This window comes from Pararge aegeria, chromosome 7 (assembly GCF_905163445.1).
Source record: "Pararge aegeria chromosome 7, ilParAegt1.1, whole genome shotgun sequence".
Lineage (NCBI taxonomy): Eukaryota > Metazoa > Arthropoda > Insecta > Lepidoptera > Nymphalidae > Pararge > Pararge aegeria.
The window spans coordinates 623003-649105 of NC_053186.1; the positions used below are offsets into that span (position 1 = coordinate 623003).

A 26103-nucleotide genomic window follows, 5' to 3' on the forward strand; every position below is an offset into this window, starting at 1 on the left:
CATAATAACAGTTTTTTAATGTAAGAAAATTATATTTTTATTGCTAATACCAACAAATAATAAAGTTATAGCCACATTTAAGCATTTTGTAATACGTATACGTCAAAACATCGAATTACAACAAAAAATTTAATTTAATAATTATTGATAGTAAATTGAATTAAATAAATACAGGTCGTCATGCTTCAATTTAATTTGGAAGTTATTCCGAAGCTTGCCGATCGGCTTTATTTAATAAATTTTACCGATATTCCCAAATATTTGGAATCTGCTAAAGAGTAACGACTTTTTAACGGCAATCCATTTTATTCATCTTTTTTTATTCAAAATCGTTTACAATTTTCCTCATAACGCAATAACGTTTTACAATTGAGCAAATAAATATATTTGTGTCACATAATGTGCTATTCCGAATATTTGGTATTGCTTTCATATCGAACCATCGAATCACATGTGAAAAAATCAACAAGACAGGTCACAGTGTGTTTTTTAATGAGTTTCGAAATCTGCGTTTTTTTTAAATAAACTCCGATGTAAACAAATATTATAACTTAAAAATGATACAAATTTATATCAACCTTTATATAAATATATCGCCTATTCCGAAACTCTAGCGTAAAGACAACGTCGACTCATCTGGTGTAACGAGTTATTTAAAAGCGGTTATTTTTAGCTTTTTACAGTGAAATAAGTGCAAGGTTAATTAAGTTATTAGGAACAAGATCAATAACGATAACAAGATATTATAATGTCAATGATCCCAAACTTGCGAAACGAACAACGATATTGGTCATAACACCGCTATTATTATTTCTGATTGTTAGTGTTATTGAATTGTTATTTTATAATGATATTAATTTGAAATAGATACATGCTAATAGTTCTCTAGATCCTTAAGTTTAGGTCATTCGCCTCGTGGCATTTACAGGCATATGTCCAATGCAAAGATATGTAAGAAACATTCTAAATAACCTATCAAATTTCATAACAGCTAGTTTTTTTTTCTATGCGTGATATGCAATCGTTAAGTGAGAGATTTTTTAATTGAAGAAAATTTGTATTAAGAAATATATTTTGTCATAAGTTCTTAGTTAACATTTAAAAATAAATGCCAGCATTGTAGTATTGACCCACATTGTAGCAGAATTGTGGGTTACACTTCAAATATTACTTTCCTCTACGAGAGAGAAAGCAGTGGAAAAAAATAGATTGCACTTAGAAATCCATAATACCTAAAACGCTTAGTAATATTTTATTCTGTAAACCACTAATTCGCATTAGAATAGCTAGGTGGATATCCACAGTTCATCTCGCGAGAGTTTAGGCGAATGCCAAAGAGAAAGATTAATTATGACAAAAAATATTTCGTTATTAGGTACATAGCATTCTTACTCTATACAGTAGGTAAATTAAAGCGGAAACGTTATTAATAGAATAGTTAATAAGTTAACAGTTTTTGATATTCAAAATAAACCACTTAAAACACACCACTGCACCTACATAGAACAAGATTTTTCTACGAAACTTATAATGTAAACATATTTGTGGATAAAGTAATCGAATTTCTATTTAAGACCGATACTCTTTGGTGCGTTTTGCGTGGTTTTCTCTTGACTGCGTAAAATAAGATATTGCAAATCTTATTATAAAGAGACTGCAGCGTGAGCGTATCGAGATGTGATTGTATTTTTTTGCCTAATTTTTCGCAGCCAAGATAAGTAAGAAATCATTTACATTGAAAACTATGTAAATAATTAGAAATATATTAGATTTGTACATGTAGGACTGCCAACATTGGTCACTTAAACATAAATATTATCATCCAATTTCAATAAACGTTTCTGGAAATTTAGTATATAATTATATTTATGATATTAGCAGTCCTCTTACAGCAGGTGCCGGATGAAAGGCCAACTACATACGGTGCAGCGATCATGCCAAAATCACCTTTATTACCATTCAGATAAAACTGAACATGCAATGATAATAATAGAACTATATTTAACGATAATAATAACGTTATAACAATAACGTTCTTTTCGGCTAATAACGTAATCCTATTACTTGTTTAGGAAGATATAACGATTTATTATATGTAACTTTCGTCAATATGATATATACACAAAACTATATCTATATATATTTTTTATATACTAAAATTATATATTAAAATGATGGATGACACTTTCACGTAAATAGCGCAGATTGTTATGTTGTTCGTATATTACAAAGCGTAAGGCGTTCAAGATCTCGATAAAAATGTCGATAAATTTTGTAAAGTCCGCGCTCACGTCAGCCTGTTTTTAGCCTAGTCTATAATTTATGATGGGTTAGGTAATTTAATCTATAAATATACCATATACTTATATTCTTCACAATATAATATATCTCATCCATATTAATATAATATAAAAACGGAAACTTAACAATTATCGTTTTATCTACAATATCATAATATTAACGATTAAAATTATTTGGTGTTTATGTTCCTAATTTAATGTTCAATATATTTAACTTTATATTTATGAGGTATGAATAGGGCTGCCAACTTTTGGAATAAAAAAAATAGTATTTTATAATTATTTTTAATAGCTTTTTGTGTAGAGTTTTTACTTAACTACGCTTAAAAGCTGTTAAAATGTGTTTTGTAAATATTTTAAATCTCACGTAACGCACAAAAAAACATTAACAGTTAAATGGTTTGCATCGTCATCTCTGCCTATTTTTAATATCAGGTTTTTCAGTAAAATTAGCGCCAGTTCTCCGGTCACCAGATACTGCGTTTTCTGTACCTTTTTTTGTGCAATGATAAATAGCTGTACCGTTAAAGAATAGAATGTTATACAAGCTCTATTAAATATATTATTCAGGTTCTGGAATAGGTCTATTCTCTAACTATGGACGTGATGACTGACTAACTGACTTAAGTCAGTTAAACTAATAACCTTTTGGTTTCATTATGAGAATTTTTGGGCTATCCTATTCCAGGGGAAGTTTTGTGAAATGTACACAATAAACTACTTGTAGACTGTAGTCCATCCATTGACCGATCGTTCAGGTGTGACACTTGTGTACAAATGAACTCGTATGGTTTTATGTAATTCCCATATTAACACTAAGTACTAGTATCAAGCTTTTGACGGACATTTAAGTTATGTATCAGTAAATAACTTAAATTCGAAGAAAAAAAAAAGTTACCATTGACAGTCCTAGTTTATGAGTAGCCCCACTAAATCTAGCAATTTTATTTTATCTAATCCTATACCTCGTAAACCACACTTTAAACTATTAATAATTCTAATTATAATCCTTTTTAAAATATTACAAAAATTATAATGGATGTTTCTTTCTTTATTGCGTCTAGGAATCGATTTTTCATCGTAAAAGAATTCTATTGTATGCATACAGCGATTTATTCTCGTCTTACAACGGCAGCCTAACGAAGTCTGTATATTTCAGTGGTTTTTAAGGTTTCAATGTTACACTTTTTCTTTTAATTGCTATATATTATATTGCTAATGCAATTTTTTCTTTAACTTTGTTAGAGAAATGAAGAGTAGGTACGTATAAACTCTGAGTTTATGATTTGACAAATTTTATGTTATTTATTCAATCATAGTACAAACATCAATATACAACACATTAATTTAAACTTGTTCTATAAATATTTGCATTTAAGTACGCTTTAAATAAGTAACTCACGTAATGCATAATATTGCGTTGTTTTTCGGTGCGATAGGATACACCCTACAGCAAGTGAGAGCTTTGCGACGTAGCGTTGGCGTTAACTCTTCCAGACTCACTCACTTCACAGACATAGTTACGAAAAAAATAGAGTAGGTAAATTGGTATTTAGACAATTTTAACGGCAGTATGTAGTTAACTAAATACATTTATATTATTACTAAATAAAGAAACATTAAAAGTGCCGCCGTCGTCGTAAGACGATAAATAGAGCGCCGTGAATATGCACTTAATATTAATATCATATAATATAATATACTTAATACTTTGTACTATGTTAGGTACAAAAATGCAGCAATAAATATATTTTATTAATTTAATGAATAATTATACCGCATCTCACTCAAATGGCTATGTTAGAAAACTGGATGTTTCATTAAAGCTAGCAGTCAGTTTCTAAATAATACATTTCTTTTTCAATTTTGGCCATTAGTTTGCTGCGCAATTTATATTTATGGAAAACATTCTGAACACCTCTTTTCAAAAAAAAATATGTTTTATTAATAATGATAACGTACGTAACTTAAGTGCCAAAATTTAAATCTAGATATTATGTTATTTTTTTATTCTATAAATCATGACATGACTATTCAATGATTTATTAAGTTTTTAAGAATTTTATTGTATAGACAATCTTTTTTCGTTTCAATAATAGCGAGTTTAGTATGTTATACCAGTATGTAATGGGTATTTACTTAGGAAAAATTCGGTTTTCTAAAATAATTTAAATTAATTTATAATAAATTTTAATTCAATTTATACGTAAGCGCATTTACCTTAAAAAAAATATAAATACCAACATAATACAGACTGTTATTTTACGATTTAATTTAAAATACAACAGCAAGTGAATCATGCTATCTCACTCCATTGACGCGTACGGATCTACCATTATCAGATGAAGATATTTCGCGCGCAAATAAGATGCGTTATGGTTGGCTAGAATGTTATAACTCTTTATATAATTCACCTAAGCAGGTACATTATATTTCAAGTAAGCCTTTTTATAAGCACTTTGACGCGGCCTGTTTGCGGTGCTTCACCCCAGCCAACTTTGTTACAAATAAAAATGGCAGTTAGAGCTTTAAAAGTAACGAGATATGTGTATGAATTCGTTATTCAAATAATCAAATCCAATCATATTTGTATAATTACTCGTTACTTTAGCAGTTGATTCATATGTAAAATGCATCGTTTACGAATGCGTTATAATAAAGAATAGATGGGGTTATGCAAGGAATTTATTATAAAAAGGTGGTTTAAAAATTGCTTCACGACGTCATTATTTGTTTAAAAATATTTCTATATAACAAGTAATAAAATTCAAAAATAAATATATTATAGCTAGACTGATAAACAAAAATGTAACTGGAAGAGAAGGCTTTAAATTCGCTAATTCTAATACAATTATTATAAAGTATAATTATTATTTTAATGAGCATATACCTGCGCCAAAACGTGAAGTTATTTTGACAGTTGGTGTAGTTTGATTTTTTCGCGGTGGAAGCAAAAAGGGCGGCTGGCGTACCAAAAAGTCCAGTTTTCTTACACATTAATAATTAAAACTCTTATTTGAAATAATAAATGTTAAGCCCCTGGCACAAAATCAATATTGACTATTGTATGCAACCTCAAAATAACTACATATCACTTTTAAAACCTCTCTTAAGACCCTTCATTCGCTATCACATTCAAATGATAAAAATAACTGTAATTTATGACGTCATATTATTAAACATTTAATAATAAATAATTAAATGGGTATATTTCCTTTATTTGTTCGTTTGTTTGTTACAGATACCAAGTTCAAATACTATATTAACCAAAAAGTTTGATACATTTTGGTATTTTAATTAAACCTCATATGATAGTGTTTATTTTTTTACCGTAGATGGATTGGCCTTAAATTTGCACGCCACTTTGTGTACGTTAAGTTTGACGCCTTGGTTTAACGGAGATTAAGAGGATCACTCTGTTTGTCTTTCTGTCTGAACTTCGGTATCTCATAGTTTTTACTGAGTTTATTATCTTCTATGACGTCATAAACCATAGATATTCAGTATAGTATTATTTAAATGTGATAGCCCACTAGCAGGAAGAGTTATCAATAGGATTTAACGTTCTTTCGCGCCTGTGTAATGGCTAAAACGCTGACTACAAGCGCTTTGCAGCCATTATTAAACTTAAATAAAACATCACAGTCGTCGACCTTAACACAATTTTATATCTGGCGATATTTTTTCTATGCGAGTTTTATTACTCACTCACTCACATTAATGAAATTTTTTTGTCTATTTTTTTCTTTTCTTAACTTCTATTTTGATGGAAATTAAGGTTAGTCCGCGATAAAGATTGTTATAAACTAAAAATAAAAAGGCAATATATAGTTCCTGACCTCTGTTATTATTGCTTTTTTATAGGAGTTAACATGAGTCTTAACTCCTATTTTAACTTTAACTCCTATTCCTAACTCTTCATGGCAATTTGACCATAAATATCTATACTCTATTTTACACCTACATCCAACTACATTTATGCGGCAGTTTTCGCTAGTTCCGTCATCAATTGAATTCATTTGTCTACCTAAAAAGTGCTCCACCTCTATGTTTAAGTGCATCTATGAGCAAATTCACTTTGGTCTACAAATTGGACCTATATGTTAAAAGCGTCGGTAAAAGGTGCTCACCCAACTAGCACAAAAAGTCGTAACTGTAGCTGTATAGGCTATAACGATTACTGCAGAATGTCACTGTACAGCTCTCATGAGTTGTAAATGTTACTTAACTAGAGTATAGTCATTAATCAACAGCTAAAAATTTGTCGGGCCAAACGTAGAGTTTATCGCTGAGGAAATTCTCAGTACCAGTCCGGAATCAGAGTATAGGGCGTTTTCCACTCCGTACTCTAAGCCGAATATATGGGCTACGTCCTGAGACTTGAGCGATACCAACTGCTTCAGCTCTTAATGATGGGCAAAGTAGAGGGCAAACGACGCGTTGGAAGAAGGAAGAAGTCGTGGTGGTGCAACATCCGTGACACATCGCCGAGCTGACGGCCAACCTCCAGTAGTGGAAAGGCACAAAAAGAAGAAGAACTCCAAGCCGTCGGTCCCAATTATTGCAACTAACAGTTACAGCAGGGTGGATAGTCTAATCTCCAAATCCTTTAGTCCTTTAAGAGAGGACTTTTTTGGGAAATTAGGTTTTATGGATAAAGAGCTAATAGAGTTTCAACTCATAATGTTAGTTATATGTGCTAGTTGTGGCGGACACTTTGCTGAGCAGCATGACTGGGCATTCGGTTGATATCTTTAACCACTTAAAACTGAAGTTTTTTACAAACTTGACAGTTGTGTCACGTTATAACGTCAACTGGGGGCCCTTATACCAACGTTATCGATAGTCAATCCCATCACTATGCCACCGAGCATTTATGTACACGCTAGAATTAGTTTTCATTCGAATATTGGAGAGCTAGCTATTTTATAACTACCTACTGTTTTATAATTTATCGTCGATTTCCTTAATACATTAGTTTACCCATAACGTCTTTGTAGAAAAAAAATACTTATCAAGCGTTTAGTTTTCACACTATTTTTAATGTTTTAGATTTAGAAAAGACGCCGTTTCTGTACATTTCATTAAATCTCACTGCAAACTGAGAAATCACAAGAGATACGTCAAGACGGTTGCCAGAAAAACGTTATCGTTGACATCGCCAATAATAATTTTAACCCCCCAGTTTTAAGGCCTCAGGTCACATCGCTGCGCCAGTGTTTATTAAACCACTAGAATAAAATACTAAAAAAGCTAGCGATAAGTTTAAGTGACAGCATTAATACGCATCAATATTTCACCCTACCGAACAAGTGAGTAAGAGAGAGCGCGAAACATTTGCTGTTCCGCTCGTACTTCATGTCTCAGTCTGCAGTGAAATTGGTGAATAGAAACAACATAAATTATTAGCAAGGACATACATTTAAAATTCACTCAATTACTTCAAAGATAAAATGTTTTTACATTCTTACCGCGCATTCTTTTTAGAAACCGAAAACTATTTGCTGATAGCACGCGCCTAAATTGTTGCCATTTTGTATTAAGCGAAGCGAATAGTTTACTTAAATTTTTAATAATTTTATGGCTGGACCGTAGCGAGATCATGCTGATATTATGTTAATATTAAAAACTCGAAGTTATCACTCGATCACGAACCGTCATTTCATACAAAACTGGCATGTCAACATTAGGTCGATTAAGTAACTTGTGATGCAATTATTGTGACCGGAAGTACAACCATAGTCGTATAGTCGCTGTCAATAAAGACAATCGTCGTAGTTAACAAGACAGTTTTGAATAAGAGTACGGTGCCCTTAGTGTAAACGCGTTTTCAAGTTAACACAAACGTCTGATCTGCATTAGAGCTATGGCCTTCGTACACCGTATCGACACAACACTGATTCTGCTGAAATTAAAGCAATGCAACGTGAGCTTTTTATTATCTAACATTACAAAGAGGGAATATTTGTTTGTTTATTTATTTACAATCGATTCACTTTGAAACTGAACCGATTTTAATCATTCGCCATTAGGATGTTTTTTTATTAAATCTAAAAGTAACATAGACAGATATTTAATTCTGTAGCAATAAGACCTTAGTCAGAAACAATGGTATTTATAAACCAAGCCCGAAGATAAAACGTTCGCGATCTGGTTTTATCCGCGTGCGCTTTCCAAATGGCTATACAGAAATACTAGGTTCTACAAAAATACTGCTCTTTATTAAATTTAAATAATATAAATAGGTAGTCGATGTCTTATTATCTTAAGCACAACAATATCAAGGACGCATTTAATCTAAAAAAAATGTAATTTTTAATCTCGATTTTTGGGCATAAAATTCTGAATCTTATATAAATAGACCTTGTACAGTGTGCTTATCGACATGTTATATCGTACAGCTTAGGAGATATTGCAAATTGTTATGGGACGTATGCCCAATATAACATTACGTTACGGCCTTTAGTTAGCGCGGGTGAGCCTGGGGGGGAACAGTTACTGTGGCGTAAAGCAAACGCTTCCATTTTCGTGCCAGTAGTATACGATAAGTTAACTACCTGTTGGGCACACATCAATTTAAACAATAATGTCTCATGACATAAAGCTGTGTAAAATGTCTCAATACATTAATTTTATTAGTTCGTGTTATGTCGATATGGTGAAGATGGTCCCAAAGTCAAAAATCTGTCGTTGAGTTCCGACGACCAAAATATTTATAAATTTGCAACATCATCTGAAGATCGCCTGACGGAACGTTTTATAACTTTGTGCTCAAATTGTGAAAACACCGTGGTCCGTTTATACGTTTTTATAATCCTTTGCACAATAACGCTTTTTTTTCTTTATTATATGTGTAATACGATGTAAATGTCATAAAGAGTCTAACTTTCGAGTCTAACATGTCTCATGGTGGCTCATTTTAGTCATTTTAGTCTTTACTCATTTTGTACAGAGGGCGCGAATCGAGGCTGTGCCTAAAAAGTCGCCCGTATTCAATCCTAGTTGCTTACCGTATTTCGTGTGGAGACTATAAATTAAGTTTGATACCTAGTATTAATTGCACAATTGTGTTTATTTTTATAATTTAAAGCGACGGATATTATTCATCCATGTTTTAATACGAAAAATTAATTTTATTAAATGGAATGTGAATGAAAAAGGTTAGTAGAGTTTTTGTCTATTTTTTTTTATATTATTTCAAAATGCGCTGTGAAAACTAAGCACCTTCGAAAACTATGTCTACAGACTACTATTGGACGAAAAATTTAATTAATACTAGAGCTGCGCTGAGTCTGTCGACCGATTGTACCGATATCGATATTTTGATTCGTGCCCAATACTAGCCATGCGTGCATATCGTTAGTCGGTAATAAAAACGGACGCAAATCAAAAATATTTCGATACGGTATCAACTTCTTACAACAAAATTGTATCGAAATAGTGTTGTAAGAGCTGTATCGATCGGTGATTATGTACAGTCGATACCAATCGAATATTTCATAACGTCGATATCGCTTGGGATCTTTGAAAGGATTCTGTGTTGTCGATTTTAAATAATATTTTTAAGCCTATCCAGCGGACGAATGACAAAATATAAACGCGTTTTTAGAATTCCCGATATTATGGTGATTATACCTAGTACCTATCGATAGCGGCAACGTATTTGATCTCTGATCGCTACTCTACACCAATCAATCTACCGATATTACTCTTGGTGAAAGTTGCATGAAGGGTCGTATCACTTCATACAACTTTCATAAATTACGTGTAGAAACCGCTCTAGTATTACGTTGCACATTGCAGCTAATTTCAATGCACCATGAGTTACTAAACAACCATTCAACTTCAAATTTCCTAGCCGTCATCACTTAATTATCCAACTTCCACCCAATTTCTAAAACATATCGAATATCTTTCGATATTCCCGACCGACATCGCTAAGTAATCCAACGCTTAAAAACCCGAATCGTTATGCTAACACATCCAATATCCATTCAATTTCCCAACCGAGATCGCTAAAATTACGAACATTGCAATTTTATATCGTATAACCGAATGCTACAAAGATACCGATTGACAAAACCACGCAATCGATAACACCGACCGACACTCAGCCCTCGCTAGCCGCCTACTTCACCTGCAACATGCGCATGCCAGTAACACTAGTGCCGTCAGCGCCAGCGTGAAGTCGACGGTCGACGCGCCGTTGCACATATCCTCCTCGCAGAAACACATGTGTCCTGTGCCTGTACTTTCCATCATGCAAACGTGGTCGACCATGAACAGGTTTATTTGCAGCTGAGAGGTGCACGTTCGGCGGACCACCTCGTACGCTGGAAGGGAAATGTTTCAATTATAGTTTCATCACAATCGTTATATCAACCCATTTACCGGCCCACTACAGCATACAAGTCACCTTGCGCAGTGCGGATTGGAACACTCCACACACCTTTAAGAACATTATGGAGAACTCAGGTTTCCTCACGATTCGAACTCGGAAGTGAAGTCGAAGTCCTACCCACTGGATAGTTTACAAGTTACAAACAATTTTCGTTTACAAGTTAGATAATTATGACAATCGCTGTGGGATTTTCTCTGGTCTACCAAGTAATATAAGATTTACAATACCAGAGGTAGGTATAAGATTTGCTCGCTCGTAAGTCGCAATCGAGGAGTCGTTTTTAAATATCACAACACTTGAATGTAGGAGTAAAATGGATCTTATTGAAATTGATTTAAAGATCAAATTTGACTAAAAATTATCATCTAGGGCTTTTGGTTTAGTAAAGTTTGTAAAATAACAATCATTTGTAAAGTAACATTAGGTCTATTAGAGTTTAAATACGCAACAACGACTTCGCGGTTGCGTGCGAGAAAATCTTGTGCTAAGGTTACTAATGTGGTGCGACGCGTCGGCCGCACAGTGTAACTAACCCAACTGGGCCCCTATCAAGATATACCATAATATCTTAAATAATACTGGCACATGATCACCCAGAGGCTAAGACCCCAACCTTGTTGTCCCATAATAACTTAAGACTTTGAGAGCGTCAGAAGCAACGAGTTCACAAGACCAGATTTCCCTAAATGGCATAAAAATCTAGATCAACATCATATCTCCCTCACCTCATCATTCAATACATCACAACATATTCAACTTCATCTCCCTACTTCAGGCATTGAAATCTCGATAAACGGCATAGTGGATTCACTATAATGTATCACTCCTTTCTTCTAGTAGAGGAAAAAGTCTTTTATGATACCATTATCTCTTATTGAAATAATGGTAGTTGCGAGCCCCAACACACGCAGCGCAACGGTGGACTCCTACCCGATCTCGGACTAGAAACAGGTTAAAGTTGAGTTGAGACGATTTAAGGAGCTTGATGCTAAACGCAATGAGCTAAAGGCCTGATCACCAGCGGCCGTATCATATTACTACATCGCCGCTGTGTTGACGTATAACGAATGCAGCCGCACGTTAAGCACTAAATCAGGTTATCGAAGAGATCACCAGCGGCGCTCTCAGCCGGAATTCGAAGCAGTCGTTGTGACCGAACACGGTTAGGATTGATTGATTGATTACTATGCATTAATTTGTGAGAGAAATGCAGAGCAATAATAAAACAGCGCATGGTCCCTAGTGAACGCATGGTCACACCTTATAGCAGTGCGTTCGTTAAGATAACTGCCGTATCTTTTCAGGTTAGCTCGCTATCATCTTAAAATGCATCATCACTTACCATTAGATAAGATAGCAGTCAAGGGCTAACTTGTAGTGGCATTAAAAAGACACTCACGGCTCTTGGAGTATCGCACCATCTTCACGCAGCAACCGGCGCAGGTCTGCAGCGGCGGCTGGTCTCGCGGCAGCGCGGTGTAGTTGAAGGGGTCCTTGCAGCGCGAGTCCGTCCAGCTGTCACACTCGTAGCAGTATATCGTGCGGGCTGCGGATATTATTGCGGCTTTAAGATGACAAATGTACTCTACATTTTCGAATTTTATGATTTACTTTAAAATGTTTCCATATTTTTATTTGTTGATTTTTTTCCGATTAGAAATTTTACTAAAAATCCGGCATTATAAAATTTGCGTTATTCGTGTAAACCGTTGTTAACGTTATATTATTTAAAAACGTGCGTGCGTATACGCGCCTTAGAGAGCACGTTAAGATGTCCACTTACCAGAACTCTAACTCCCTCTCTCTTACCAAGGGGAGGTCAGTTTGGTATCTAGTAAATAAATTACTGGTTTGGTATCTTAGTAAATAAATTACTGGTTTACGTCCGAGCTCAGACACATTGTGCCCTAAACTATAAATGAGACTGGCTTAAAAATTGTTGGTTAGATGAACCAACAATTTTATATCATTACTATTTAAAAAAATAAAAATATTCTAGACGAAACTATGATAATGGCATATAACACTATATAAGTACGTATTAGATTGGATATGCTTTGTCAATAGACTTTTGTTTTGTTTTAAAATTTTCTATCGGGGCGAGTATTTAATTACTATATTTTATCGATAACTTTTATTGAATGAACATCACTTTAATTAAAGAGTCGAAAAATAGAAATCCTAAATATAGTGATGGGAAATGAAGGGTTACAAATTACATCGGTATTGTAATTATGATTCGAAGACATATTTCTTTTGACATAGTATGTAAATCAGATAATAGTGATTTATATCGACACAGATAATTATTATTTACAGGACGCAGTTAGTCTCCAATAACGCCTTTTATTGAGTTCAAATTTATCTCAAAGCGTAATAGAAAAGCGGTTATTGCCAAAGAAGTATATCTTCTTACGTGCGTAAATAGATACGTAACTACACAGTTATTTTTATTACATTTAGAATCTTTCACATTACAATAAAGTAAAAAAAATACATTACTTACTTTTACAGACGAAATCTACTGATTTTTAATTAACTCATGTACTTAACGTGACATTCAGTGATAGCATGCTAATTTGCAGTATAAGTAAAGCTGGTGGTCACTTACCGTCTGATGAGCAACTAAAAACAATCAGTTGTAAATTCTAATTAACTGGTATAAATGCACCATAGAATTCAGCCAATTACAGTTTTAGGTAAGTTAAATTTCTTCAACACTACTTGCCTGACAACAAGCGTCAAGCTAGTGCTAGGAGTGGGTGCAGTAGTCCAGAAGTTGGATTTGAACCCAAAGCATTTTGGATGGGCATTTGCAGGGCAGCCAGTAGATATTGGTACCAAGGAAAAGTCTTTTCCATACAATATATATAAAAATACGGTAGGCAGTGATTCGTGCACTCGATACCTGCAAGTGATGCAAGTGATTTTAGGCTTGCAGGTATCAAGTGCACGTAATTAATTTTTTTTTCCAAACATTTACTTGATTTGTAGTTTAAATGCGCTAACCTTGGGAAGTACATAAATATTTTCTGTATATGATACCCCAACTTTTGTAGAACATCAAAGGCTATATAGCATCACAATATGACCTAGAGGATTCGAAAACAATAAAAGTTAGAGTGTACGCCTAACGCCTAGCAGAACCGAATAGCATTAACTGGCGGGAGTTGAATAGTGGATGAAAGTTTGTATGGGAAAATATCAAAAGTGAGTACAAGTACCTACAATAATAAATTTCATATACATTTTTGAGAACAAAAATAAAACTAAAATTCTAATAGTTATTTGCTTAGTACACATAACAGTGAAAAGGTAGTGAAAAATGCAAATCAGCGCTGCATATTCAGTGCACAAGTGCTATTAATTCTAGAATGTTAACTATTTCTTACAGCCCGGGTCATTATATACGCAGTCACGACACCTAGGTCAGAAAGAGTGACCTAGTCACGCTACATGTATGGAAAATACCTATTCAAGTGTTTTCATTCGCTTAATATGAAATTTCGATGTTTAATACTTATTGAAAAAACAATAAGTATTCCTAAAGGAATAACGCATTAACTATAAATGATTTTTTCATCTACATATTTCTACCATGTTTATGTAATTAAAGCTTCTATTTTGCGGACTGATGCTATCTCGTTCACATCCGCGGATGATCAAATCAACAAGTAAAATTAAATATTGGGTAAAATATTTATGTTATAAAAAGGTACATCTTCGCAAATTTGATAGAAGACTTAAATAGCTCGTCAAAAATATACTGATTTTATCGTTATTAGTAATTTTAAGGTCGCGGGTCGCGTCGCCGGTCGCTAATAGGTTTACTCTTGAGTCTAGATGCTAATATGCTAGGCTGCCCGTGATACATCTCTAAGCCAATTATCGACTGCATAAGTATTTATCGCTTTATACTTAATATAATAAACGGCTTAGTTCGCTCGAGAAAAATATATTTACTATTATAATAGATATTGATTTTTAGATGTGAAGGAAACATCTGAGCTGGATAAGATTGTCTAAAGCTTTTGTAAGAGTGGCGACGCCCAGTTGGTGTAAAATCGAACAAACAACCGAAACAATTTGAGTACAACTTGAATAAACTAAATAAGCAGGGTGCCAAGCAGGCAAGTAGCAGTTTCCGATTATCAGATCGGTTTGTGCAGAATGGGCGCCGGCCCTAATCATTTAATCAAACCCAACGGCTTAACCTAATCCCGGCGAGCGCTGGCGAGCAAATTGACAATTAACACCGCAATTTTGCTTAGCGATGTGAACCCATTTTGGCTGTAACGTGATTATAGCTTGCCGATATGATAACCAGTTACCTGTGACTGACTTCGTACATCGATGAAGTAATAGTGACAACTGTCAAAAATATAATATAAAAATATAAAATTTGACGATTATCATTAGAGTACAAAGCGTGTATCGGAAGAGCGCCATCTAGTGGCAGTACGGTTCCCCCGAGTTGTAACTAGATGGTGATCCTTTGATACCATATAAATTGCAGGTAACTTCCACGCGATCAAATAAGGCACTCAGATGTTTCTATCTAGTGAGAGTACCCACGTAGTTTGGGATCTATTAATTCAAACTCAAAAATCTTCGAAAGCTAATTTAGTCAAGTACGAGTCTGCTGATCAACTAGCTAGCAACGATCATCGCTGTTAGTTAAATGGTGCCAGCAGCGTCTCAAGCGCGCCTTTCGTAGTGACTTCTCAGTTACGCGTTGTCAGTAACATCCGCCATTAGTTCAGGCTTACATAAATTTAAGTGAATAAGCGAGGCCATTAATTAATTAAGGATGCTGAAATAAAGTATTTAAGACTCGTGTTCGGGTGAGCAAAGAGTATAGTTTACGTACCACCTTATGATATCATACAACATAGGACCTAAATACTAATTACAAACTGCGTTTAATATATTATGTTAATCTATAACATAAAGTACGTACATGCTAAGCCAGGCCAAGCTATGTAGTGAGTAACATGCATACACGTATAGAACTGACAAATTAGCTGTATACTGGAATATACCCTTCAAGCTTCCGGTCGTCTCGTCACAGGGTAAAAATAATGAAAATTGTATTATGAAGTGACGTTGTCGACTCTAAATACAGTTATTTTGTACGTGCTTTATATACTTATAACGAAATTGGTATATTCAGCCAAGCGATGTGACAGGTCAGGCAAAAGAGGGGCTGATAAAAATAGGTAAATAATATAGATTAAAAAAATAAACATTATTAATAACTGAGTGACAGTTAAAGTAGATAAAAGATCCCAGTCTACGGCATGTAATAATCATTATGTTTGTGATTTTTTTTGTTAATAAACAAGAATTATTAAAAGTTTAAAATATAAATATGAGATTATATTTTAATTTGACTTTTATTAATACACATAAAAAGTAACTTGCGAAGCCTATATGGTTGTTATGAGTTAGCTTAAACATGTGTAGCTTAAATGCTTTCCTAGGCTGCCCTCCCACGAGGATACGAAGCGCATGCCTACTGAATTCACCAATTGGATCGCTTCATTTTACCAGGCATTTTAGCCTAGTAAAAGTTAATAAATATCAAATGTTCTTACAGGGATTTTAATAAAAAACTGGTGCATTATGTGTGCACACTACAGTCTTGCATAGTGACTCAGGCTACTTCTACTTCAATTATTTGATTTGTAACTTGCTGAGTGATAATGCTACCCATCGGGCACTCTCAAATCTCGCTAACCCAATTATTACGGTTATAATTAATCAAATGATATTAGTTTGAGCTTAGTAATACAATAAATAAATTAAATTATAAATCAACCTAATGCGGATTTCTTACTCATGGTGGTGATACTCCATCAAATATTATTCAAACGAGGCAACCGTTTCCTGAGTTGATTGAACGCTCGTGATCGAACTCGCACTTTGCTTTGAGGCGGCGAGTTATTTTGCCCCGTGCAACTAACCGAAGAACAGAGAGTTCAGCAAATTGCTCTAACAAATTCATAATTAAAATAAGTAAAACCGGTATCTCAGATAAACATGACTCGAACCTATTGATAGATTTCTCGCGCATCCCTTCGCACCCTCGGTGGAACGACAGGCTTTCGCTCAGGCTTTTATAATAACGTGATTATAAAGTCAATACTTACTTTGGCATTCCGCCTGTACAATGGGAGTGAGACTTAGAGCCCACAACGCTGAAAATCCATGCTTTAATTAGTAAAAAAGAAAAAAATACAGAAAGAAAAAACACAACTACACAAATATATCAACGGAAGTCGTTTGCCGGGAAAGTGTATTTAATCCAACATCAAAATGTCCTGTAAATAACTGAGCGAGAATAACCGTAGACTGGGTTGATTGTGTCAAAATAAAATACAACATAGAGAGAATTTGGACTATCGCTAAAAAATAATTTAGAAGAAAAAAAAAGAAAGATTTTAAAACACACGAAAATTTGTGATAACTAATGATTAATTTACCAAAGTTGTTAATTTGGCTGTTTACAAATCACTTAATGAACATAAATTGAAAAGCCGTTATGAAGACAACAGTGACTTAACGTAGACGCTCTTGTCAACAGATTGACGAAAAAGGACCGTCCTTACGAATTCATTGAATTCGTCGCGGTGTATAGACCAATAGGCTGCGTACAATGCGTTTACTCTTGAATGTTAGTCGCGATGATACCTTTCTCTGACTTTTTAGGTAATTAAAGAAGAGTTAAAAAATGTATCTGTGCATTTAAAAAAATCTACATAATTTTCAATAATTTACGAGTATGTTTTCAAAATGCTGTGCAATTTTTAGATATTTATTTCAAATCTATCATTTTCGATCATTGGCACAGAATTGGAACCATGGAAACCATTTCATAAAACGACGTCTTAAGATCCTTTAAATTTAGTTAAATATCTAAAGATTTCATCTGTGTAGTCAGTGTTTAATATTTAATAAACACTGACTACATATTAAATAGACCCGTAATTTTTCACAACGTTCCCTGTGAAAAAGGACAGCACTATTTGTAGTCTTCACAATTTAGTGTATTTTGAGATTTGCATACAACAAAATTAGCATAAATACAAAAATAATTGCCAATTTACTTAAAACATATTGTTGTTTATAAACCTCAGGGGTGTGACTAAAATTTTCACTCATGTCCTTACCATTCCAATGTCATCTGTCTTACGATGGTGCTTAGTTAGCTGTACAAAATCTCATATCTAATCTAAATTGATAGGTCTAAAATTAGAGCCGTCTCTTTAGGATAGGATAGCACTATATTTAGACTTATCACTCTATTTTAGTTAAAAGTTTTACGTAAAACCGACTTAGCACCATTGTATTACTAATTAAACGGTTTAAAGAACTGTAAAAAAGGAAATATCAGTTATTCACAGGAAATAAGAGTGACAATATATATATAAATATATAGTATAACAGAGACATTTCGTGTTTTATATATTTCAGTGTCTGGAAGTTTGGAAGAAAAACAAGGTTACATGCAATTTGCTCATTCCTTTCAAAAACATTTAAACACACATTCCTATAAACCGGAACATAAATACAAACTTTCGCTGCGTCATCGATATCAATAAAGAAAAAAACCCCACTCTAATTATTTCTAAATCCATTATCCAAACACAAAACCAAAACTAAAATTTTGTTCTTATCGATATCGATGTAAGCGAGCGGCGCACAACACTTCTAAACACTCTGACAGCTAACGTCACACGTCTGACAGTTTGTCACAGACTAAACACATCGAGAGTTTACCACAGACTAAACACATCGTATTACCAGTCCGAATGCACGAGTTCGCTTTTACTTGCTCCACTCCGAACCAGGACATGAGGAGAACTGGAAAAAGGGATTAGTAACATAAACATACATTTCATTAATAATATATATGAGACAATATAGATGGTCACGAATGATGGCAACCGCTAAGAAATGGTTTCCGAAGAATCCACTTCTAAAATACATTCTAAAATAAAATGGAAGGTATAGGTAAAAGTTACCGAAGTTTAATTGGTGCTTTCATTAACTTAAAATTTAAATAAACCGATTATGAGTTTTTATCTTAAACAATTCTTGTTGGTTGTCTTAATTAAATCTTGCTAACGTATATTATAAAGAGTTAATGACATTGATAAATGATAACAGTGCTAGCCACAGGAAATGAGTAGGAAACTTTATTTCAACTGATCTATCGCTATAACACAATAGCGTGAGTGAAAATAGTTTGCTCCACATTAGCATATGTAATAAAAAAAATGCGTGTATTGCCATTTGCCATGCATGTTTGGCTGAACCACTGCACTAATTCAGATGAAATTTTACGAATAGTGGCTGGCATCCTGTTGGTGAAGAGAAATATAATACTTTTCATCCCGCAAAAACAGCCCGCGAAAAAAAATATCTCCTTTAAAATTTTGCATCTTAGACAGAAAAAATTATTTACCTATAGTTCCAGAGATTACTCTGTGACTATGGCTATAGTTCCTTTTTTTAATTTTCACACAAAATTAAGGACAAGTTTTTATAGAAATCCGTCATTTATCAAATTATATCGATAAAAATATTTAGGTCAACAATATGAATGGTAAATACTATAATTAATAAAACAGGTAATCCTGTATAATTATATCCTGAAACATGTTTTATTATACATGTTTCAGGATTTAAAGAAATCCCACTCTCAATAGGGGATAAAAGTATAATTCTTAGAACGCGCTCAACTCAGGAAATACCAAACTATTGGAAATATCTTTTTTGCATTTGATAGGAAGATTCTTGACGAGGTGGGTCAGGATACATTGTGTAGGATAGCGGAAGAAAGTTTACACGGGAAAGTTATCTGAAGCTAAACACGGACGTAGCCGCGTGGGACCGGTAGTTGTAAGTAACCATAGTGACGGTATAAGCGGTGATAGGCCCACTAGGGGCCGAGTTCGAATACCAACGCGTAGCCGGTTATTTTTTGTTATCACCATCTCAGTTAATATTCCTAGCTATGAAGTTAAAACAATTCATACCCAAGCTTTTTCATACTTTATGTAATTCTTAATATTATAATAGGTTTTTTCTATAAGCTAACGTTTTATATAACATTTATTTTCATTAGGTAATTTGTTACTCTAATTCCCCGCACTAATGTGGTTCTATGCCCAGCAATGGGACATAAATGGATGGGTCAAGCTTGATAATGATCGATTAAGTGATGATACCGTTTTCTAATAGACTATGGTTATAATGGTAGATATCCCAATAATATAATATAATAACATTTAAACGTCAAACAAAAATATCTTTATTTAACTCGCGTCCTAGTTATAAATAATTATTTCGAAACATATTTGTGGTTCTGAAGCATCGAGTGCAAACCCACGTCTTTAGTTTAGAGAAGCGCCATTAATAAAGTGACGTTGTTTTACAAATGGCGCCCAAGTGGGGCCCTAGTGTTGCGAATGTTGGCAGCTCTCGATATCGATAAATCTTGTCACTATTTTATGTCCGCAAGCTGACATAAGTAGACTCGTATGGCCCATACGGAAGATTTTAAGATTTCATTAAAATAGATATCTGGTAAGCACTTTTTTACATTTTGGCACGTTCAACTCTTTTAGCTTTACCAATGCGTATGAAAATGTATCTTACGCTCTAGTGGACCGATTTAAATACGCACGAAATGTATTATGTTCATATCATAATGTCTTTGACGTCGCTTGTGATTGATTCTTTTGTCCGTTGCGACGTTTAGACTTTCTGCTATATACATTGACTGTATCGTAAGTATTATTGTTAAAACTTTCATTGAACTAGCTTCGATCGTAGCCATATTTCTTATAGGTACAAAATTAAATTAAACAATGCATTTTTAAACACAAAACACATCTGTAATGAGCGCTTATTCTATTCACACCCCGTTATGATAAATATTTACTTTATTACGTTTGGCATTGTCAGGTTTCTCAAACTAAAACCTATACATAAAATAACATTTAATAGGCGCCTCTGTACAAGACATAATTTTATAATTTTCTTAAGTTTTACAAATTTCTCGCAAATGGAAACACTACTCAACAAGGACAAAGTCGGCGGCAAGAGGCTAGGAGAACATATAAATTTTACATGACTATCAACAGCTGAACTTAATGAAAGAAAATAGAACAGCCGTCATAAAAACAGATTTATTTGCATTTTACTAGTATTTTATACAGGCTCTAAATGTTCGCGTTTACCAAAGTCGTAAACAGTTTTTGTTTAAATTAACACAAATAATGCTACATACTTCTATTCTTATTTCGAAATACGTCCCATTTGAAAAGAAGTTTTGTGTTTTATACAAACCCTTGAAGGTAGAAGAAGCTAGAGTTTGTATGAGAATGTTCTACAAAACTTATCAGCAGTTATACGCAATCAAGCTGTGAGCAACGCTAGTTCTAAATAATAGATACATTAATTTAATGATTGGAAAAGAAACGGATCTTTTCGGTTCTAAAAAAATATGATCATATAACAGATATCCGAGCAGAGGTATTCATGCTTATGTCAGCTATCTAACTCAAAAGTCACTTTTACCAATGAAAAGCCCAACTAGGATAGGGACTGAAGCGACCAGCATATGTTTTCTTGCTCGTAAATAGTAAATGACCCATCGGTTGGAGTCGTAATTCACAATTGTTTAGTCTTAAGAAATTCCGCGATCAAAGACTCCCGTTAATTACTGACACATCAAACTTTTACGATGAAGATTTACGATTACATTTACATGCTCTCATGTTTTTGGGAGGGTAGTGCAGCCTAGACCCGATATCGTGAATCGTGAAATTGTATCAATAGTTTTATTATGCCAGGCAATCAGAAAATATTGAGATCATCACACAAAATATTGGGATGTTGTTCTACCAAAATTGATACTTAGGAAACTGAGAGACACGGAACTGGGTAGACTTTCGAAGTGACTGTCTTATGGCTGCAGCAGCGTGCTGTGGCAGAGTTTCATTTCCAGCTTAACTCCCGTGAAAGAGTTTTACAACTTAACTTAGCCGGTTACATTCATTTGTGACTATACTGCATCGTACCGAGGATTAATTTAGGGAAGTGCAGCGAGCTATGATTTGAATGCCGTAGAAAACAGGGCCACTGATGCAGCATATTTCCTGAGCTCCACTTGGCATACGTCCAAGTGCCGTTTGCCATCTGTGACGTAGTTATTGCTCGAATGTGAAATAAGAAAAGGGGTGGACGGTGACGTAAGGAGTTATTATATTTTCGTCAAGGTGTATATTTGTCTCCATTATTCTAAATCAAAGCATTTCAATTCTTTAATTTAATTTGAATTATATCATTGGAATTTTATTGGAAAATATTCAGTTATAATACGCTCACATAACTGCCAATTGGCACAGTTGTGAATTGATGTAATTTGAAGATAAATAATAATTATAATGCAACAACATAAATCATCAATGTTAAGTATATGTATTTAGATGTGAAAATTTTAACCAGTCTATGTTTGGTAATTTGCTGACCTTACGAACTACTTCTAAAAGCTATTTTTATGGCCTTTTAAAGTATAAGGCATTGCACTGATGAGGAAATACTACATTTTCCTTTAACTTGTTATCAGCTGACGATTGAGCCTGAGAGTGGGATTCCCATCTCACGGGAAATAAGAAGCTCTACGCAGACAAAGTCTCGGGCAATCATCGAAAAACAAGATATAAATTAACGCGAAAGGTCACTCACTAAACATGAAATCTCGAAAAGAACAAGACATGAGGCGAATGCAACAGAGTGTTAAAGTTTTTATGGAAAAATAATTTTATAAAATATTTTTCACATCCCCATGACTAAATTGTAAATGCTAAATTGTTTTTGTCTGTTTATGGCCACCGTACTCACACTTGAACTGATCAAGCAACAAGGCACTTGCTTGTACATTGATTTCTGGAAATTGGCAAGATTACGGGCATCAGTAAGTATAATACTATAAATATAATATAATTACCTGGAACGGGAAAAATCCAGCGCATTTTGCGACAATTCCGATGGCTCCCGATGTCAACTGAGTCCTGGCTTCAGCTGCACTGCTCCATCGCGACGCGAGGGTTCACATATATTTAACGTTACACACACATGTTCGTTACGACCTTAGCGCCTGCAGATAAACTCAGTGTTAACCTATGAACGCATCAAGGTTTAAAACCGCACCAAAGATAATATAGGACAACGCAACCTCAATTTTAAGTCAATAATGACAATATGATATAGCTAAATGGACCCAAGGATATTATGGGTTAAGAAGCTTTATAGAATGTTGTCACATTGGCCAACGACTCAACTTGATATCTATATCATAGATAGAGACCAAGGAGAAATTGACAATTTAGAACTTTTAGAAAATTTTATAAACTCTGGGCTGGTACTAATAATTTCTTGGCAGAATATTACTCGAAATACTTTGCCATCATCCTCAGTCGGTGAACCTCTGGCAAAAGTCTTAATCGAGAGGGGTGAAGACTTTGAGTTGCGAGTTGGCGGACTAATCTTCGGAGCGCCTAAACTAATTTTGATTGGAGTGGATTTGAGTGGAGGAATTACACTTTCCTTTCCACTTCAGTATTTCAAAGTTGGGACATCCAAGTTAGTTTTTTTAAATTCTCGCTCGCTTTTTTAAATTAAAGGGATGCAATTGGGTTGTTAGATTAAATAAAACTTAAAATCCCGTCCGCATATTCTCTATCTACTTTATGAACAGCCAATTGAGTTTAGAGATTAATTGAAACATATTGAATAAACTTTATTGTCCTTGGTGCGGTTAAAAACGCAGATGAGTTTTTGTTATGAGATTTAGTGCAATTAAAGACTTATCTAGTCTAGTGCGGTTTTATCATCCATGATATTGAAAACGTTACAGAATTCTAACTACAATTTATGACGTCAATCTTGACAAGCTATCTATGTAAAAAAAAATTAAGCGTGGTCGGGTACTGCTAGTACTCTATAAAGCAGTAGGAGTGATTTATGGATGTCTTTGTCTGACAGGCAATGTACAACCCTAACCGTCAGTGATGAATGTGGAGCACGAAGAATACATTTAACGAATATTGAATTCTAAGGGGTTGAAACGGATGATGAAAGTTTGTATTGAGAGGTTCAATTCAGCAACTAGGAAGTGTAGAATATGTTAGATATTTACTACTAACTAGAAATTCTAGACGGACTTAGATTTTTTTAGAGACCTTTTATGCATTCTTATTTACAAATACAATATCAATGCCATAGATGTTCAAGACTTTAATATTATAAAGAAAGGGATATTATGGAAAAGTTAAATAAAAATTCTAGGTAGGTGACCATTAAAAAATCTTCTATTTTAGGTGTTAGTATCACTTTTAGGATGAACTTCTCCTAGAAACTATAAATTTTCTGATCAAAAATTTTTCTGCATCAGTAATTACATAATACGCACTTCAAACTTATGCTTTATTGCAGATGACTGTTTCTTAGCTCTTTAAAGAAAATAATAACTTCGGTTAGTACCTTTTTACTAAATTTCATAACACGTAATTAAGTTTATGATAATATAATGAAAGCGAAAAAAAAGTGTCGATGTCAAAAAGCACATCCCTATCTATTTATTTAGCACGTAGTAAAAAAAAATATCATACGTTCTTGACAGGCGAAATGGCGGGAAGCGCTTTAATTTGTATAACAAAAAATTTTGGTACGTTCGAATTTAAATTTAGTAACAAAATTTATATTAGATGCATGAATTTACAAGCTTTAGAAATATCAGTGAAACAATATTTCGAAATAAACTATTCTTTCACTTGTAAATGTCTTAAATGATAAATCATAAATAAGGTTGTTTACAATGCAGAGTGCATTAAAAATGTTTAAAAGTAAAAAATAATTTTATTAATAGTGAGGTTATTAAAACATGAAAAGCCAGGGACTGCTTAGGTTTCGTGACTTCATAGCGTGAGCGGCAAAGCTATGCGCAGACATTTATTGATTTTAAGAGAAACCCGTCGGAAACAAGCATTGTTTACAACAATTTCACATAAAAAGAACCCATGTTTTCATTCATTACTATTTAATTTATTACGTAAGTCTCAATTTCGTACAGCTATTATTTTATTATTTTGTAGGTTCTGAATAGTATTTATCTCACTATCGCATTAAAAAGCCTTTCTAAATATAAAACAAATAAAATTTAAGAACCAAAGCACAACACATAAGTAAAAAGTAGGATTTTTTTTAAATTTGCACTTCAAATGAGCAAAGTCTTACCGACACATACATTTTAGGGCCTACGTCGAGCAATATCACTAACTAAAAACTAATACTACGTACGCACCGACTGTTATAACGCCACTAACATAGTTTTTAGTTAATAATCTAATAGCTTAGTTAACGTTTCATAATAATTTTTGGTGGATATTGTGGTTGTATCCCATTTTTCGGGACGATTTCACCCTATTCCTCCGCCGCGTTCGAAACGCACTGAGCTAGTGTAGTGTTGCCACACCCGATTTTGAATGACCCCATATTAAATCGGGGAGTTTTACACTATTTTTGTTAACCTCCTCGTGTACATAGTTTGTAGCATGTTTTACTACGGATCCCAGGACGGGCCAGTTAGTTAAAGTCTTTCTGTTAAAGAGTTCTTAGTACCAGCCACCAAGTCAGAGTAATGAAATCGGCATTGCCTACCGTGCGACATTGTGCACGTGCATTTTGTTGGTATCAAGAAAATGTGACAATAATTGCATTTTAGTAACAATAATTAAGAATACAATTAAATTTTGTCTGATGTATTCCATCTTAAACAGTTGGCATACACTCGCATTCGTCGTTGGCATTTGTATTTGGCTAACACTGGCAGAGATCTCATCATAGTGAATAACTTTCATCATCCTCAGTCTTTCAAATTTCTAGCAGCTAGGCTTCAAACTATACAAGAATACAGAAATTAAAACGAATCAAAGACTTTTTACTTCAATTGCATGCTTTTTTAGTAAGCTGTTTCATTTTAAAATCTCCCTACAGAATGGTATTATTTGTAGGATGGCAACACAGCAATACCGGCAATGACTGCGCCATGCCGCTATGCGGACAACCGTGCTCAAATAATAAATGCCCCTTTATCTATTGTTTTTGGTAATATGTAATATAGTTGCCAAGAAAAAAAAAGAAAATGGTCGATAGACAGACAGGTATCTAGCCCGAAAGTAAGCATAGTTTGTGTGCTAAGATGACCGAGGAATATTTCAATGAATAATATACATAAATACTTATAATATACAAATAAAAACACAGACACTGAAAACCATTAAAGTTCATCGTACAAACATTTTTTAGTTGTGGGAATAAAACCCACCG

General features: G+C 33.9%; 1 protein-coding gene across 4 annotated transcripts; it reads right to left on the minus strand.

Moving 5' to 3' along the window:
• Positions 1-8313: 8313 nt before the first annotated feature.
• Positions 8314-25211, minus strand: LOC120625216 (protein quiver). 4 transcript variants are annotated; one of them, XM_039892204.1, is made up of 6 exons: positions 25079-25211; positions 22724-22873; positions 18508-18567; positions 16854-16901; positions 12101-12247; positions 8314-10633 (listed from the first exon to the last, which is right to left on the minus strand). In XM_039892204.1, exons 2-6 carry the CDS (start codon positions 22746-22748, stop codon positions 10434-10436), a joined length of 480 nt encoding a protein of 159 aa, XP_039748138.1. In that variant the 5' UTR covers positions 22749-22873; positions 25079-25211; the 3' UTR covers positions 8314-10433. The 4 variants fall into 4 exon arrangements, with proteins under 4 accessions (XP_039748138.1, XP_039748139.1, XP_039748137.1 ...); XM_039892205.1 differs by having other exon boundaries at positions 25022-25211; XM_039892203.1 differs by having other exon boundaries at positions 25012-25211.
• Between the last annotated feature and the right edge of the window lie 892 nt (positions 25212-26103).